This window comes from Falco cherrug, chromosome 2 (genome assembly GCF_023634085.1).
Source record: "Falco cherrug isolate bFalChe1 chromosome 2, bFalChe1.pri, whole genome shotgun sequence".
Classification (NCBI taxonomy): domain Eukaryota; kingdom Metazoa; phylum Chordata; class Aves; order Falconiformes; family Falconidae; genus Falco; species Falco cherrug.
Window position 1 is genome coordinate 80,854,578 of NC_073698.1, and position 14,250 is coordinate 80,868,827.

At 37.7% G+C, this 14,250-nt stretch overlaps 1 protein-coding gene across 3 annotated transcripts in view; it reads left to right on the top strand.

Annotated features, from left to right (window-relative positions):
* Window positions 1-14,250, top strand: part of TRAPPC10 (trafficking protein particle complex subunit 10) — a 44,358-nt gene that overhangs the window by 328 nt on the left and 29,780 nt on the right. For 2 of the 3 annotated variants that reach the window (XM_055702366.1, XM_055702367.1), the window contains exons 2-5: window positions 10,203-10,284; window positions 10,991-11,126; window positions 12,193-12,389; window positions 13,966-14,161. In XM_055702366.1, coding sequence (XP_055558341.1) covers window positions 10,203-10,284; window positions 10,991-11,126; window positions 12,193-12,389; window positions 13,966-14,161 — 611 coding nt within the window. Of the gene's footprint in view, window positions 1-10,202; window positions 10,285-10,990; window positions 11,127-12,192; window positions 12,390-13,965; window positions 14,162-14,250 lie in introns of those variants that run through there. The other variant, XM_055702368.1, reaches the window with a different exon arrangement.

Consider the following 14,250-nt stretch of genomic DNA (forward strand, 5'->3'; position numbering starts at 1 on the left):
CCGGGCGAAGGGCGGCCCGGGGCGGGGTCCGGCGGCGGGCGGGCCCGCAGCGCCGGAGCCTGGGGGCTGTGCGGGGCGCGGGCGGGCGGGGCGGCAGGCGGGGGGCGCGGCCGCCCCGGAGCGGCGCCGGGTGCCCCGGCCGGGTGCCCCGGCTGGGTCCTGGAGCTCGGGGCTGAGGGACGCGGCACCTGCAAGGGGCTCTGGTGGCCGGTTTTGTCTCTTTAGCGGCTTGTCCCCCCCCTTGGGTTTGTTTCGGTGTGTTTCAGGACTATAGTAAATAACAAAACCGAACGTCGTGCTTACAGGTCCTTAGGAGAAGAGACTCAGATACGACAATAAATCTTAAACCCCAGACTTCTTGCCAGCAAGCTTTGTGTACTTTTGCTCTGGGTGAGAGAAGTCGCAAGAGTAAGGCATCCTCTGTGGTGAGGAGAGATTCCCACCGACGTTATCATTCAGTCTTTAACTGCTGTGCTTTGGTTTCATCTCCGAGACAGTTTGTTTAAGAAACTGGATCGCATGGTTCTAGTGATGAGTATAGCTCTTTCAGGTGTTGGAGGCAGGCAGCCGGGACATGCACACTGGTCCTGATGTAAAACATGAGCTCCTGTGCTCTGACAGGTATAGAGAGTTGCAACAAAGCTCACTTAAAATGAGCATGTGAACTAGGCTGGACATGAGGAAGCATTTCTTTGCCAAGAAGGTGGTCAAACACTGGAACAGGCTTCCTAGAGAAGTGGTTGGTGCCCCAAGCCCATCAGCGTTTAAGAGGTGTTTGGACAATGCTCTTAACAACGTGCTTTAACTTTTGGTCAGCCCTGAAGTGGTCAGGCAGTTGGACTAGATGATTGTTGTGAGTCCATTCCAACTGAAATAGTCTATTCTGTTCTAACTACATCTGTAATGCTCTTAATAGAAAAATAAGGTGAATGAGATCAGTGTAGAGAATTCTGCTTTTTGGTTTTTTTAAGCAAGAGGTAACCAGTAGACTGTTCATTCTTAGTCAAAAGTATCTTTATCAATGACATAACAGACTATGTATTTGCACTTTATCAGTAAAACACTGGGAATACTTTACATTTGTGTTAAATAGTTTATATTTCACAGGTTTGTGTTGTCTTATTACAAACTCAGCATTTATTGATGATTAAGGTCTTAGACTGACATTGGTATTTAGAAAAAATATCCAACTATAACCTCATACCTATATAATTATGGAACTCCTGTGTGTGTGTATATTTTTTTATTCAAAGCATTTTATGAATGTGCTTTTTTCTTTCTTAAACTTTTGATGCAGTTCATCAATTGAAGGCAGTGGTATCTGGGTTGAATCTTCTGTACTAATCTACATCAAGACTTTTGAAATCCATTTCACTTCAGATTTGAAGTCAGAAAAAAGTACATGTTGGAAACATCTGGAGGATATTGTTGCCTCCCTTGTTGGTGTTATGCTACTGTTCAGGCTGTGGTGGATCGCTTTTCGGATTTGCTGGCTTTATCCTGTATTCGGAATTGGAGTGTATGTGTGTGTGTGGGTTGTGCACATCAGTCCTTACTGTTCTTGTATGATTTGAGTAAGCAACATATCTTTCAGTCTGTTGAAGTACATGCAGTTTTACCTCAGGCTTGCTTTTTTTGTTCAGTAAGTGCAGGAAAGAACTCTGGCCTCTGTAAGGAAATTTTCAGAATTCCAAACATGGAGTTTAATCAGGTTTTAGTCAAGCCCAATTATCTGATATTGAAAATAATATTAATTTTGGTTTAGCTGTTTTAGTTGCCTTTTTTCTCCATCCAGAGAAGAGAAGTGCTTAAAGACTGTAGTAGTATTTCTAACAAATATGTTCAACAAAAATGACTGACTTAAAGGAAAGTTCTTCTAAGCGTTATATTGTCCATGATTTTTAAGGAAGTGAAGCTTGGCCTTCCAGGGAAGGAATTGTTGGCTTGGTATTGGTTTGTTGGAAAACACAATCAAAGCCGTATTAGAAGCTGTTTGACAAATAGTTTAATTTGTTTTGTGGTTCTGATTTCAGGCAGTTGGAGTTATTTGGGATAACTGCCTCAGCTAGCAGGTGCATGAGGGCAAAACAGACCTGCAAGGGGATGGCTAGTTTTTTGATTATATGAAGGAAAAGTGTCGGTGAAGTGAGGTTGTGTCTCAGAACAGAAGTATTTTCTTTTGCTACAAGATTTAGATTAATCTCTGTCAGGTAAACAATTATATAATGAAATATTCCTGTTAACTCTTAGGGTTTATTCTTAATGAGGAAGAACTGAAGAGAGAGTTTTGTTTGGAATTAAATTTATTTTCAACACTGTGCATACCAAAGATGTTTTGTAAACACATGTTTTTGTCTACTTGAAATAAATTTGACAGTGCTCTGAAAGGAATGCTTCTCTGGTAAAGAAACTTATGCTTTCAAATCTGAGAGTTAGTCTGTATTGTACCAGCACTTATTTGCTGTATCAGTACAATCCTAATTCAGCACTTTACATATATACAGGCTTTGGCCTGTAGAATAAAAATGGCAGATTCCATGTGGCTTGCATATTTGATGCCAACTGAAATGCAGGTTTTGTCATTACTCTTTTCATCTTAATACTGTAACTCAATGATTTGATCCTCAATATTTGTAGGTGCGCTAGCCTTGTATTTGTGATATTTGTGTTACTGGCAAAACGACATAGTTTTAATAGAGAGTTTAGATTAATAGAGTTCAGCTAGGCTGAATTAACTAGATTAACTGAATTAACTAAAAAGTTCTAGAGACATTTTCTCTAGTCAAACAGACAACCGTATTTTCTAAGTGTGGAAAAAATAGTATATTCATGGAAAGGTGCTGTTTCTTTAAGTTTTTTTCCTTTTTCTCAAGATGGCAACATCCTGTGTAGTATTAAATTATTTTTGTCAGTTAGGACTGAGTGCCATGATGATTCCTTTCCAGATTAGTTCCAATCATGTTTTCATACTGTAAGGCTTACTAGGTTGTAAACCCCACTGTGGAGTTTCACTATCCAGCTGTGGTTATGCTCGCTCTGGCACATTACTTTAGAAATTCTCAGTTCAAGTTTGTAGCAATTTATCTTCATTGCTACCAGAACTTGTATGTTTTACAAAGCATTTTGAGTCGGCTTCTAGCTTTCTCACTGCTCTAGACATGTTATTTTTACCATAATTAATTGTTTTTTATTTGAAGAGTGAAGAATTTATTTGCATTGGACCTCTTGAAGTTGAGTAGTTTCTTTGCAATGTTGACTTGACAATGCAGATTACTTTCCTAGGAAACCCAAACAATGTTGCTTCCTTCTTGTGAGTTCAGTTTGAAACTTTAATTAGAGAAAATCTTCGGAACTAATGTTCTTGCACATATATATATCAACCAAGTGTTGTGTTGAAAGAACTTGTCCTAATGTAGTGGGTTTGCACTTAAATTATTAGTTCTGTTATCCGTGTGAAGAAGCTGAAGACAATCCTGCTACATGAAGTAATTGATTTTGCAGAGCGGCCCTACCAAGCTATTCTTTTAGAGTTATCTTCATGCAGTTGTTGAATATTCCTTATTAGCTCTTGGTATCTGTTTATATATTGTGTGTGTTCATATTTGTTCTTACTGTTGATACTCTGTCTTAGTACAATGAACTTCATATGTAATCTTTGGAGAGAATGGGATGCATTGCTTTCATCTGGTCCATGTTCAAAATGTGCTGTGATCCAGCAAGAGCAAAACCATCAGCAAATCGTTGTAGGCCTGAGAACAGAAAATATTTGCAGGTATCTACAAAAGCAGCATAAACAGAAAAGGTTAATAAAAGTAAAGGGGGGCATGGAAAGAATTTTGTATCTTGGAGTAAAAAGAAACAGTTGCAGTTAGAATATTGTTCTGGGACTGGAAAAGTTCAATTCAAAAGTTCTGTTACTAGTAGGTATATGTAACAAAAAACGTGCCAACAAGAAGTGGCAGGTAACCCAAGTAATTAGAATGATTTGCTGCTAGTGAGACCCTTTGAACAACTGTATTCTATAAATGCATTTTCCCTGTTGTCAAATAGGACTCCTGTCTGCATTGTAAGTCATCACTATTGTGTAGTTGATACAGTATTATCCTGTACTTAAATACCTGCTTACATATGTCATGAGAAGTAGCATATTCTTAGTATTATTAACCCCTGTTTTAAAGATTTAGTAGTGCAGCAGTAAGTAAAGATATAAAGTTTTCCTAAAAGGATTTTTTTCTGCAGGCTACTAGTGAATCAGCTAAGATGTTTTATATAGCAATTAAGCTGTCTTGTGTCTCAGTTTTTTAGACCTCTTTTGAACATGAATCTGGGTTGCAGGGGAGATTCATAGCAGAACTTTTTACCAGTGGAAAAATAAGTAGGATCAGAAAGGTTAGCTGTGACTGATACTTGGGGATAAAAACTAAACAAAAGCATAGTCTTGTCACTGAGCTCTCTTAAAGGTATTTGAAGCCTTTTATCTCAGTTGACTGGGTCTATCATTGGTTTCAAAGGAAAATGTTTGTCTGCTTTAGTCATCTGACCTCAGGGAGTTTTCATTTTACACTGCCTGTGTATTTAGTGTGTTGGGATAATTTCCTCTAGAGGGAAAAAAATGAATTGTGGGATATTCAGATACTGCAGTGACAATATCTGTAAGTACGGAAGAAGTTTGGAAAGTGTTAGAAAAAAATAGATTATTGGGGATTTTGGTGTTTTTTAGGCAGGCATCAAACAAAAAAAGTCAGTATTTTATGGTTCTTTTGTATCAGACAAATTTTGTATATTTGTGGCCCTGCTCTGGACTTGCTCCAATAGATCCATGCCCTTCTTATGTTGGGACTCCAGTGCTGAACATGGTACTCCAGATGGTGTCTTGTGAGAACAGAGGGGGAGAATCACCTCCCTCAACCTGCTGGTCACCTTCTTTTGATGGACCACTCTCAATCCATTCTCTGCCCAACCTGTATCTGTGCTTGGGATTGCTCTGACCCATATGCAGGACCTTGCACTTGGCCTTGTTGAACTTTATGAGGCTCGTACAGGCCCACCTCTCAAGCCTGTCCAGGTCCTTCTGGATGGCATCCCTTCTCTCCAGCGTGCCGACTGCACCACACAGCTTGATGTTGTCGGCAAACTCAATCCCACTATCCATGTTGTCAACATATTAAAGAGTGCTGGTCCCAACACCAGTGCTTGAGGAACGCCACTCATCACTGGTCTCCACTTGGATATCAAGCTGTTGACCACAACTCCTCGAGAGCAACCATCCAGCCAATTCCTTATCTGCAGAGTGGTCCATTCATTACATCCATCTATCTGCAGTTTAGAGACAAGGATGTCGAGCAGGACAGTGTCAAATGCTTTGCACAAGGCCAGGTAGACGATGTCGGTTGATCTTCCCTTATCCACCAGTTCTGTAACCCCATCATAGAAGGCCACCAAGTTTGTCAGGCATGATTTGCCCATGTTGGCTGTCACCATGTGTCTTAGCATAGTTACCAGAAGGATCTGCTGCGTGATCTTGCCCAACAAAGAGGTGAGACTGACTGGTCCCTTTTAGAAAGGGAAAATTTGGCACCAATAGGATAAGTTTTTTTAAAATAAGTAGTTTGAAGATTCATGTGATCTTCTGGAGCTGTATTTACCAGGATATTCAGTCACCTTTGCATTATGCTGTAGCCTAAACAAGAAATGTTTTGGCATTAGATGCCCATTTCAGTTCTTGGCTAATTTCAGAAGTTTTCTCTGGGATTAGGTTTATGGTTAAGAGCTGCTCCATAGACACAGAGCCTGTCCTTGAATAAAAGTTATAGACATTCTTTACTTGGTTTACATGGTGGATTTTTACAGCCAGGTTCACAACCAAGACTCACTTGAGTAAGTTTTGTTTCTCTTTTGCCCTGACCTGGCGATCTTAACATTTTGGATGTCAGTTTGGTGGACGTCAAGTCTTTGAAGGTCATAGAAGTGTTTTTAACTTATGCTGTTTGATTCAATGTTTGATTTAGGCTTATCATAAAACCCTTTTAAGGTTCTGCTGCTTTATTTGCATTTGATTTCTGGACAGATAACCTGTTTGTCGTAACTTGTTTGTGAAGTGTTGAAATAAGTGGCAAAGGGCATACCTCTTGAACTTTTTAATGTGGAAAGGAAGGAAATGTGCTTTCTCCTTTCTTCCCTTCTTCCAGAATTGTTTCTTCTTAATGTGTATCATTTGAAACATTACTGCTTTCTATTACTTTGTTAGTTAAAGTAATTGTTACCCCTTCACATGCAGAACCACCCTACACATGGAGTGGCATCACTTAAAGAATTACTGTGTTTTTTCTGTGTTTGGTGTGTGTGTGTGTTGACATCCAGGTGGGGAGCAGATTAATTCAGACATACATGGCGTAAAAGCTGAGATGTGTGCTCCAAAGGCTGTGGATTAGCATTTTTTTCCCTATTCTAAAGAATAAATCAAGTATTAAAATAAACCAATAAAAGATTTACTAGGTTTATATTGTAAATTAGAGAAGTTATGGAATATATTTTAAAATAGTAAAAAATAGGTAGAACTTTGAAATAAAATTAGATTATTACTATTTAATACTGTTTATCTAATACAATTATAAGATTAAAATAATATAATAAAACACAAGATATGTAGTTCTTACTGTGTTTTAAGTGATAAAGGATGACACTCCCCAGTTATCATCTCTACTGGAAATTTAGGTCTTGTTCATTCTAAAAGAAGAAAACCCTTCTCTAGAAGGCTGCTTGGTTTTAGTTATGGTAAGATTCTAGAATTACTTTCCCATATTTGCACATCTTTCTCCTTTTCAGCTGTATCTGATCATCTGTTACACTTCAGCTGGGACTGGCTTTCCTCCATCAACTGGCTTCATTAGTCTGTCTTTTTTTTTTTTTTTTTTAAACCAGAAAACAAAACCCCCAAATTAACCAAACAACAACAAAATCCACCCACCCCCCACCCCAACAAAAAGTCAACAAAAAAACTACAACGAAATCTCAGATTTCTGTGCAGACTTTTGGGGTTTAAATTCTAGAGTTACTTGTGGTTTTGAATGTTTAATTCAAATTCATAGAATTTAGTCAGATACAAGCAAAAATTCCTGTAGTGGTGTGGTTTGGTGTTTTTTTTTTTTCTTTTTTTTTTTAAATACGTTAGAAAGTGGATCATGGATGCAGCAACTACTAATGCTTTAGAGGCATATATACAGAAGAGAATGAGACTTCTGCCATGTTTAAGGTCTCTTGAGTTATAGGAATCTTGCACAATACCACTCCAAAACTAGAGTGATTAAGAACTAGATGATTAAGGATTGTTATTTGTGAAGGTTGTGCTTTTACTTGTCTACTTGCTCTGAGATACTCCTTCCTGCAGTCCTGTAGCAATTAGTTAACAATTTAATGTGCATATCACCAGTCCTTACCAAGTCCTTAGTCCTAAACAGTCTTGATGTTTGTCCTGTGTCAGTGCTGTGCTAGTGTTGCCTGCTGATAACTTCATTTTTAGTGTTCTTCATTTGAGTAGCTCAACATGCTGATTACAGTAGATGCAGCGTCTAGTTGAGCAGAACCTGAAATGTTATAGTCCTTAGGGTGTTTGTAATATACGTTAGTAGTGTTTGGTCTGTGTTCAGAAGATAGCAGATCTATTTTGCATTGAAGGTCTGTTCTCTAGGATTAGAAGAAAAGAGAGGATCGTCCTGCCTTGATCATAAAACACATCCTTACATGTATTTTATATGCCCTCAAAACCAATGCAGGAGGAAAAATTGACTGGCTTTAAAACTAATATGCATTTCTTAAGCTGATAATATGATGTGGTTGTCTGGAACAATAGAGTGCTTAAATATTATTCATTTAGTAGTTCCTCTGTATTCTGGAGTAGTCCTTTTTTACTCAAGATGTTGAATTCTGAAACTTTTTTGTGGCATACCTTGCATTTTTAGGTGCAGTACAGAAAGAGTACTTTGTTATGCTCCAGAAGTAAAAGATGTGATTCGTTCTTTCAGTCAGGCTCCAAGCTTCATGGGCTGTCATTTTGATGTGGTCATCATGCTGTTGCTAAATCGCTGAGCTGTGTTCCACTTTCTATGGGCAGTAATGAGTTGCTAATCAATAGACTGCTCTCCATTGCCTGGCTCATAGAGATGTTGTAACTTGATATAAGGCAGCATTACCAATATGACTAACACTTATTTCAGTAGTTGTTTTAGGTATTTGTTTATAGTCTTAAATAAGATCTACTATGGTACACTTAATTCAGTCAGAACAGGACAAAGGTGAAGAGTCAAGAATAAAGTGCTTTCTGGACATTTAAAGCTAAAGCACTAATAGTAGAGTGGGGGTTTTGTTTGTATTTTGCTTTTTAATGGTTCCAGGAAATCGAATCATTGAATAATAGCTATTGTGGCCAGGCATCAGAAGAGCTGGCTTTGCTTATTCTGGCATTTAATCATACAACTAAATATATATTTTTTTTTTAATTTGTTGCACAGTGATAGAATTACGGTAGTGGCTGGTAGTCAAAATAATGTATGTGAGAAAACTGGGAAAAGGTGAGTGGACTAGAAAAGGGTTTCAAAGATAAATTAAAGCATGCTAAGCTGCTGTGGAGGTGATGCCTGGCTGTGTGCCAGAAGGTGGGATTGCGTGGTGGGAGGGAGAAGAAGGGATGTCAGGTACTTCTGCAGCTCTCCCTTCCACAGGAAGGTAAAAAGATCTTTCTGTTCAGGCTGGGCTGTAAAATGGCAGATGAATGTAAAATGGAAACAGGTGGATAATTACCGGGAAATGGCAGAATTGCTTAGAGGCCTGTTAAAATTTTAATTGAAAAATGTAGCTCTTCAGCTCAAGAGGTCCTGGGGAAGGGTGGAGTGTGGGGAGGAAGGGCAAGAGTAGCCTCCGTAGGAGGAAATAAAGGATTTCTTAGAATTAAATTGCAGTCTGTGGTAGAGGAGAATGCAGCCAGCCAAAGATGAGGCAATAAGGAGGAAGTACAGGGAAGGGAGCAATAGCTGTGGTGGGCAACATGCAGATGAGAGATTTAATAAGTGACATTGTTAAACTAGCATGGTCCAGCTCATTCTCCCAGATTTAGACAGTGCACATGACATAACAGATTTTAGAACTATGTTCGAATTCAGTGGCAAATATATTTTTGACCTTACTCCCTTCTCATTTGAATGTGTCTGTTTGCCAGACATCAAATGCCATGTCTTCTGTTCAAGTATCATGAAAGACTGTTTGGGTGTTTTGCATTGGCTAGTATAGTTGACGGATCAGTTTGCATTCAAACATGTCTGACAAAGTTTACCATTGCTTTGCTCAAAGACGCTGATAACCATCAGAATTGGGAGAGCTGACTTTAAGCCTTTCTCTTCCTCATGATGTCCTCCTGGTACCCAAAGGAAAAGAATTTAAGAACTGATATTCATAGGCTACTGATAGTGTATTTTTTTTTTTTTTTTGTATGGTAGACCCTACGTTTTGTTCCATCTTGTACATAACTAGCTGCTCCAATGGTGTTGTATTTAATGTAGTTGTCCAAAGCCCAAGTGATTGATGCTGGACACAGACGTTTGCATCAGCACAGGGCCAGCTCCAGGGGACCTGCACAGTGTTAACAGACCTGATGTTTCTGAAGGCAGCAAAAGCAGTGTGGTGGTCAAGGAGCTGCTTGGTATTAACAGCAGCCCCAGAATAATGGGGAGGGAGGAATCAAACCCAGTAAAGCACAGAACATGTGCTAATACTAATTTTGTCATGGTAGGCCCAGCTACAGAAGGGATGTGAACCACTGTCTAACCAGTCTTCTGGTTTGTGAAGGCTAAATTCTTGAGGTTTTTTTAAATATACTTTGTTTACCCAATGACTCCAGCTCAGGAGTTGCTTGTTTGGTTTTTAGAGTTGGACCAGCTGTATGGATGATACTTTCTTTGGTATATGGATGATGTATTATGTGGAAAATCACAATATATAACAGTATATGTGTTATGTGCCTTGTTAAAGTGTTGTATTAGGATGTGAGAGCATGTGATTTAAAAAAGTGTAGTTCAGTGCTAGACTCCAGTTTCCACATAGCCAATGAAATAACATATTTTTATTGAAACAAAAAAACATTAATAGTATAGTTTATTAATCGCTTTTCTGTGATTTGCACATGATAATAGATCAATGCCTTTTACTTTTAGGTGCTGGAGATCAGAATTTATTTACTTCCTTATATCCTACACTTTCTCAACAGCTTCCTAGAGAACCCATGGAATGGAGGAGGTAAACTTACGTTTTATTCTGTGATGCTATTTCAGTGTGTGTTTTTAGACTTGGGTATATTTGTATATTTGTTGTGCTCTGAGAAGCTCTTGCCATGAATTGGATTGAATATAGCAACTGACTTGAGGAAAGGAGAACTTATCAATGTAAGTGTTGGCGTTTCAGGATCATCACTTCCATACTTCAGCTATGTTGACCTTTACCTAAAGAAAAATTATATTAATGCTGTGTTTCTCTTTGGTTTTGTGATTTATGAGTTTGTCTTGGTTTGTGCTTTGATGTCCTTTGGCAGCCATGTTCTGAAAGTGACAGGCTTTCTTCTTAATGAGAATATAGGTAGAACATATGTAGCATTAGATGTACTTTCCTGCAAAAACTTTCGTACAGCACACTGTTTTCTGTTTAGGAAAAATATTTTGGGAATTTTCTTATTTGGATTTTTTTACTTTTAGAGGTTCTACAGGTACAGAAAATCTTTTAATGAAAGCTGACAAGTTTCTAGCTCCTGTTCTTGCAAAAAGGAGCATCTCTTTTGTTTCAAGTGACACCAAATTGTAGTTAACTTTGTACAAACCTCAATAAACATAGTTTGTGATTTTCCAGTACTAGAGTATTTCATTGTATTCCTCTTCCCCAAAATACATGTTCATTTTTGTATTCTACTGCATATGTCTTGTCCACTAATTTCAGGTTTTAAACTTTGTAGGTCTTACGGCCGTGCTCCAAAGATGATTCATCTAGAATCTAACTTTGTTCAATTTAAAGAGGAGCTACTACCCAAAGAGGGGAATAAGGCCCTTTTGACTTTTCCCTTTCTTCATATTTATTGGACAGAATGTTGTGTAAGTAGGAAAACATCATGAAAAACTGAATATTCGGAATTAAAAATGAAATTGTTTTGATTTTCTGCTTGTGCTTTCTGGTATTCGCCACTTGCTTTTTATGCTTATTTGAACAATTAAGTCTGCACTGCATAAGCATGCATACCCAATATTATTGGAAACAAAACTTCGTCAGCTTGAGTACTTTTTGCCATAAGCAGTATTTCTTTGTAATGTTGCTTGACACTAAGAGGACAGGCTTCTGAATAACCTGTTTTCAGTACTTTGTCATGAAAAAGCCCAGGATCTGACAGTATTACTGCGGTAGCACAGCATGCTTGTTTCATAAGCTAGAGTATTTCAGTTAAGATTTAGCCTCTTGAAAATATCATAAGATATGTATTTTTTCTGTAGTTCATTTTCCATGTGTGTCAGGTATTGGTGTATGTCAGCAATTGAAACTGGGCAACATTTGGAAAGTCTTAATCCTGTTTATCTACAGGTCACTGCTTTTTGGTTGGCCTCTGTTACAAATTTTCTGGTTGAAGGACAAAGGTGACATCTGATCTGTGACCAATCAAAAAGTTTCCAGAACGGCCTTAAGAGTTGTAAGAATTGATCCATTTAAAAACAACTCAGAAGCCAAAAAAGTGGCAAACAACGCTTCTGTGGTTTTCTTATTTTTATGAAAAAGCTTTTAAACAGATTAAGATTTGAACAGTGTTAGATGGCAGAAATATCACACTTCTGTTACCATATGAGAATAAAGCAGTTCAGCTTTGTAATTTCAAACATGTTTTTGTTGTAAAGTTCAAGAATGTATAAAATAAGAATTTAAATTATGTTTAAAAATATCAGTTTCAGTAATCTAAAGAATTAACATATACCACTAGAAATAAATTAAATTCAAAGACCAAAACCTTACTATGCTTCACCTCATTTGATTTCTTTCAATAAGTGTACTTATTGTCACTAATTCTGTTAAATATGTCTTTCTGTTCGTCTTTTGTTGGAACAAAATTGGCCTTATGACTTTCTTATTCAGAATGTCTGTTTGATTCTGATGATTCACCAATTCTCATCCCAGGACACGGAAGTGTACAAAACTACAGTCAAGGATGACATCACCAAGTGGCAGAATGTTCTCAAAGCTCACAACTCGGTGGACTGGCTAATTGTGGTAGTTGAGAGTGATGCCAAGAAAAAGAACAAAACAAATATCCTTCCCCGAACCTCTATCGTAGATAAAATAAGAAATGATTTCTGTAACAAACAAAGTGACAGGTAAGCGTTTTTTTCTTGCAGACATTTTGACCTTTTGGCAAGTGTGCTGATTTAAAAATTCGACTCCCTATATAACAGGTTCCTTGCTTATTTAAGGACTTCTCTTGATGTTCAGCATTCAGGTGATGGTACCATAAGACCTATGCTTTGAAGGAGACTGATGCAAGCAGTAAAGGCAGAAGTTTATTCCCGGATTTGTGGTGGCTTTGAAATGTGGTTCAAAAAGCTTTCAAGTATATCTTCCTGGCTAAGAGATCTTTAAGGGGAACAGTGAAGTAATAACCAGGGTTCAGAACTTCAGAGTTTTTTTCGTTTGCTTAGGTGCTTGCAAAAATGTTACCAGAAGTACAAGTAATGGGAGTGAGGTGAGAGGGGAATATGAATATATGAAACTGTTTCTGCTTTCATTAAAGTCAATAAAACACACCAGTCTTAATTTGAAACCAACTTTAGTAAATACTATCTTCCTTATTCTGAAATATTGCACAGAATCTATTATATATTACGTTTTTTTTTCTTTTCACCTTAAGAGTTAACTTTAAATGGGACATTTTCCCCCTAAAAGTGAGTGACAGGATAAACATTTGAAATTGAAAAGAATAGATGGAAGCACTCATTGTACCTCAGTGAACTGACAGTGACTGGCAGGTCAGCATGTTATAATGTTCTAAATTGGCAGCGCTTTTTTTGTACCTAGATGGTATTTGGTATATTACAGGATTATTTGGGCAAATAGTTTGAACAGCTCTGATTCAGTTTGCTTTTGGTTTCTGATTGATTCGTTTGGTTTAATCATTTTGCTGTAGGGTAAGATGACTTTTCTAACTAGAAATGGTGTTTTACTTGGATGGAAGATTTTCCTGCGTTTAGAGATACCAGTGGTTTTTTGGATGTTACTGAACTGTTATAGAAAAACTGAGGAAAGAAAATGCTCTAAAAAACCTGACTTATTTGTGAATTAACGGTATCTGATTTATTTATGAGAAAAGAAGTAGAATTTTCACACTTAGGATGTGTAAAAAAACCCACTCAGATAAAGTAAGAATATATTATGGAGGATTATTTTAAGTGACTTAGGAAGGCTGACTGTATGAGATCTAATGTATCTTGATTTGTATCTTGCATAATCCTTGCCAGGAGTAACTGTAATAACCACCCTGCTGGCTTGTATTGCTAAGCAGACTTTTTTTCTTGGGCAGCTACAACATTACTTGTGTTTAAGTAATTGTAATAATGTATCCATTATTCTTCAAAAAAAGTAAAACTTTATAGTACTCATTTTGTGGAAAACGCGTAACTCTTCTCATAAACTGTATCACAGACTTTACTTATGCTTAGATGGAAAGTTTTTTAAAAGTCACCAAAACCCAACCAAACAAAAAAACCCACCCCAAAACAAAACCCCAGCCTACCCACCCCGGAACAAACATAACCCTCAACCTTGTTTTTTTCCTCTTATTAGTGTTGAATGAAAACCTAAATTTTGTTCCCTCTGAATCTGTCAGGTATGCACAGTATTCCACTGTGCGTTGTATGTTTACCTCCTCAACAATATTTTTTATCAATCTCTTTACAGATGTGTGGTACTTTCTGACCCTTTGAAAGACTCTTCCCGTTCTCAGGAATCTTGGAATGCCTTCCTGACCAAACTCAGGACGTTGCTTCTCATGTCTTTCACCAAAAACTTAGGCAAGTTTGAAGATGACATGAGAACTTTGAGAGAGAAAAGGACTGAGCCAGGGTGGAGCTTCTGTGAATATTTCATGGTCCAGGTAAGAGTCTCTTTTTACTGAAGAAAGTACTTGAGTCCTAGTTTTAGTAATGGCCTTTTTTATTGTAGTTGGCTTTCTGGTGCTTCTAA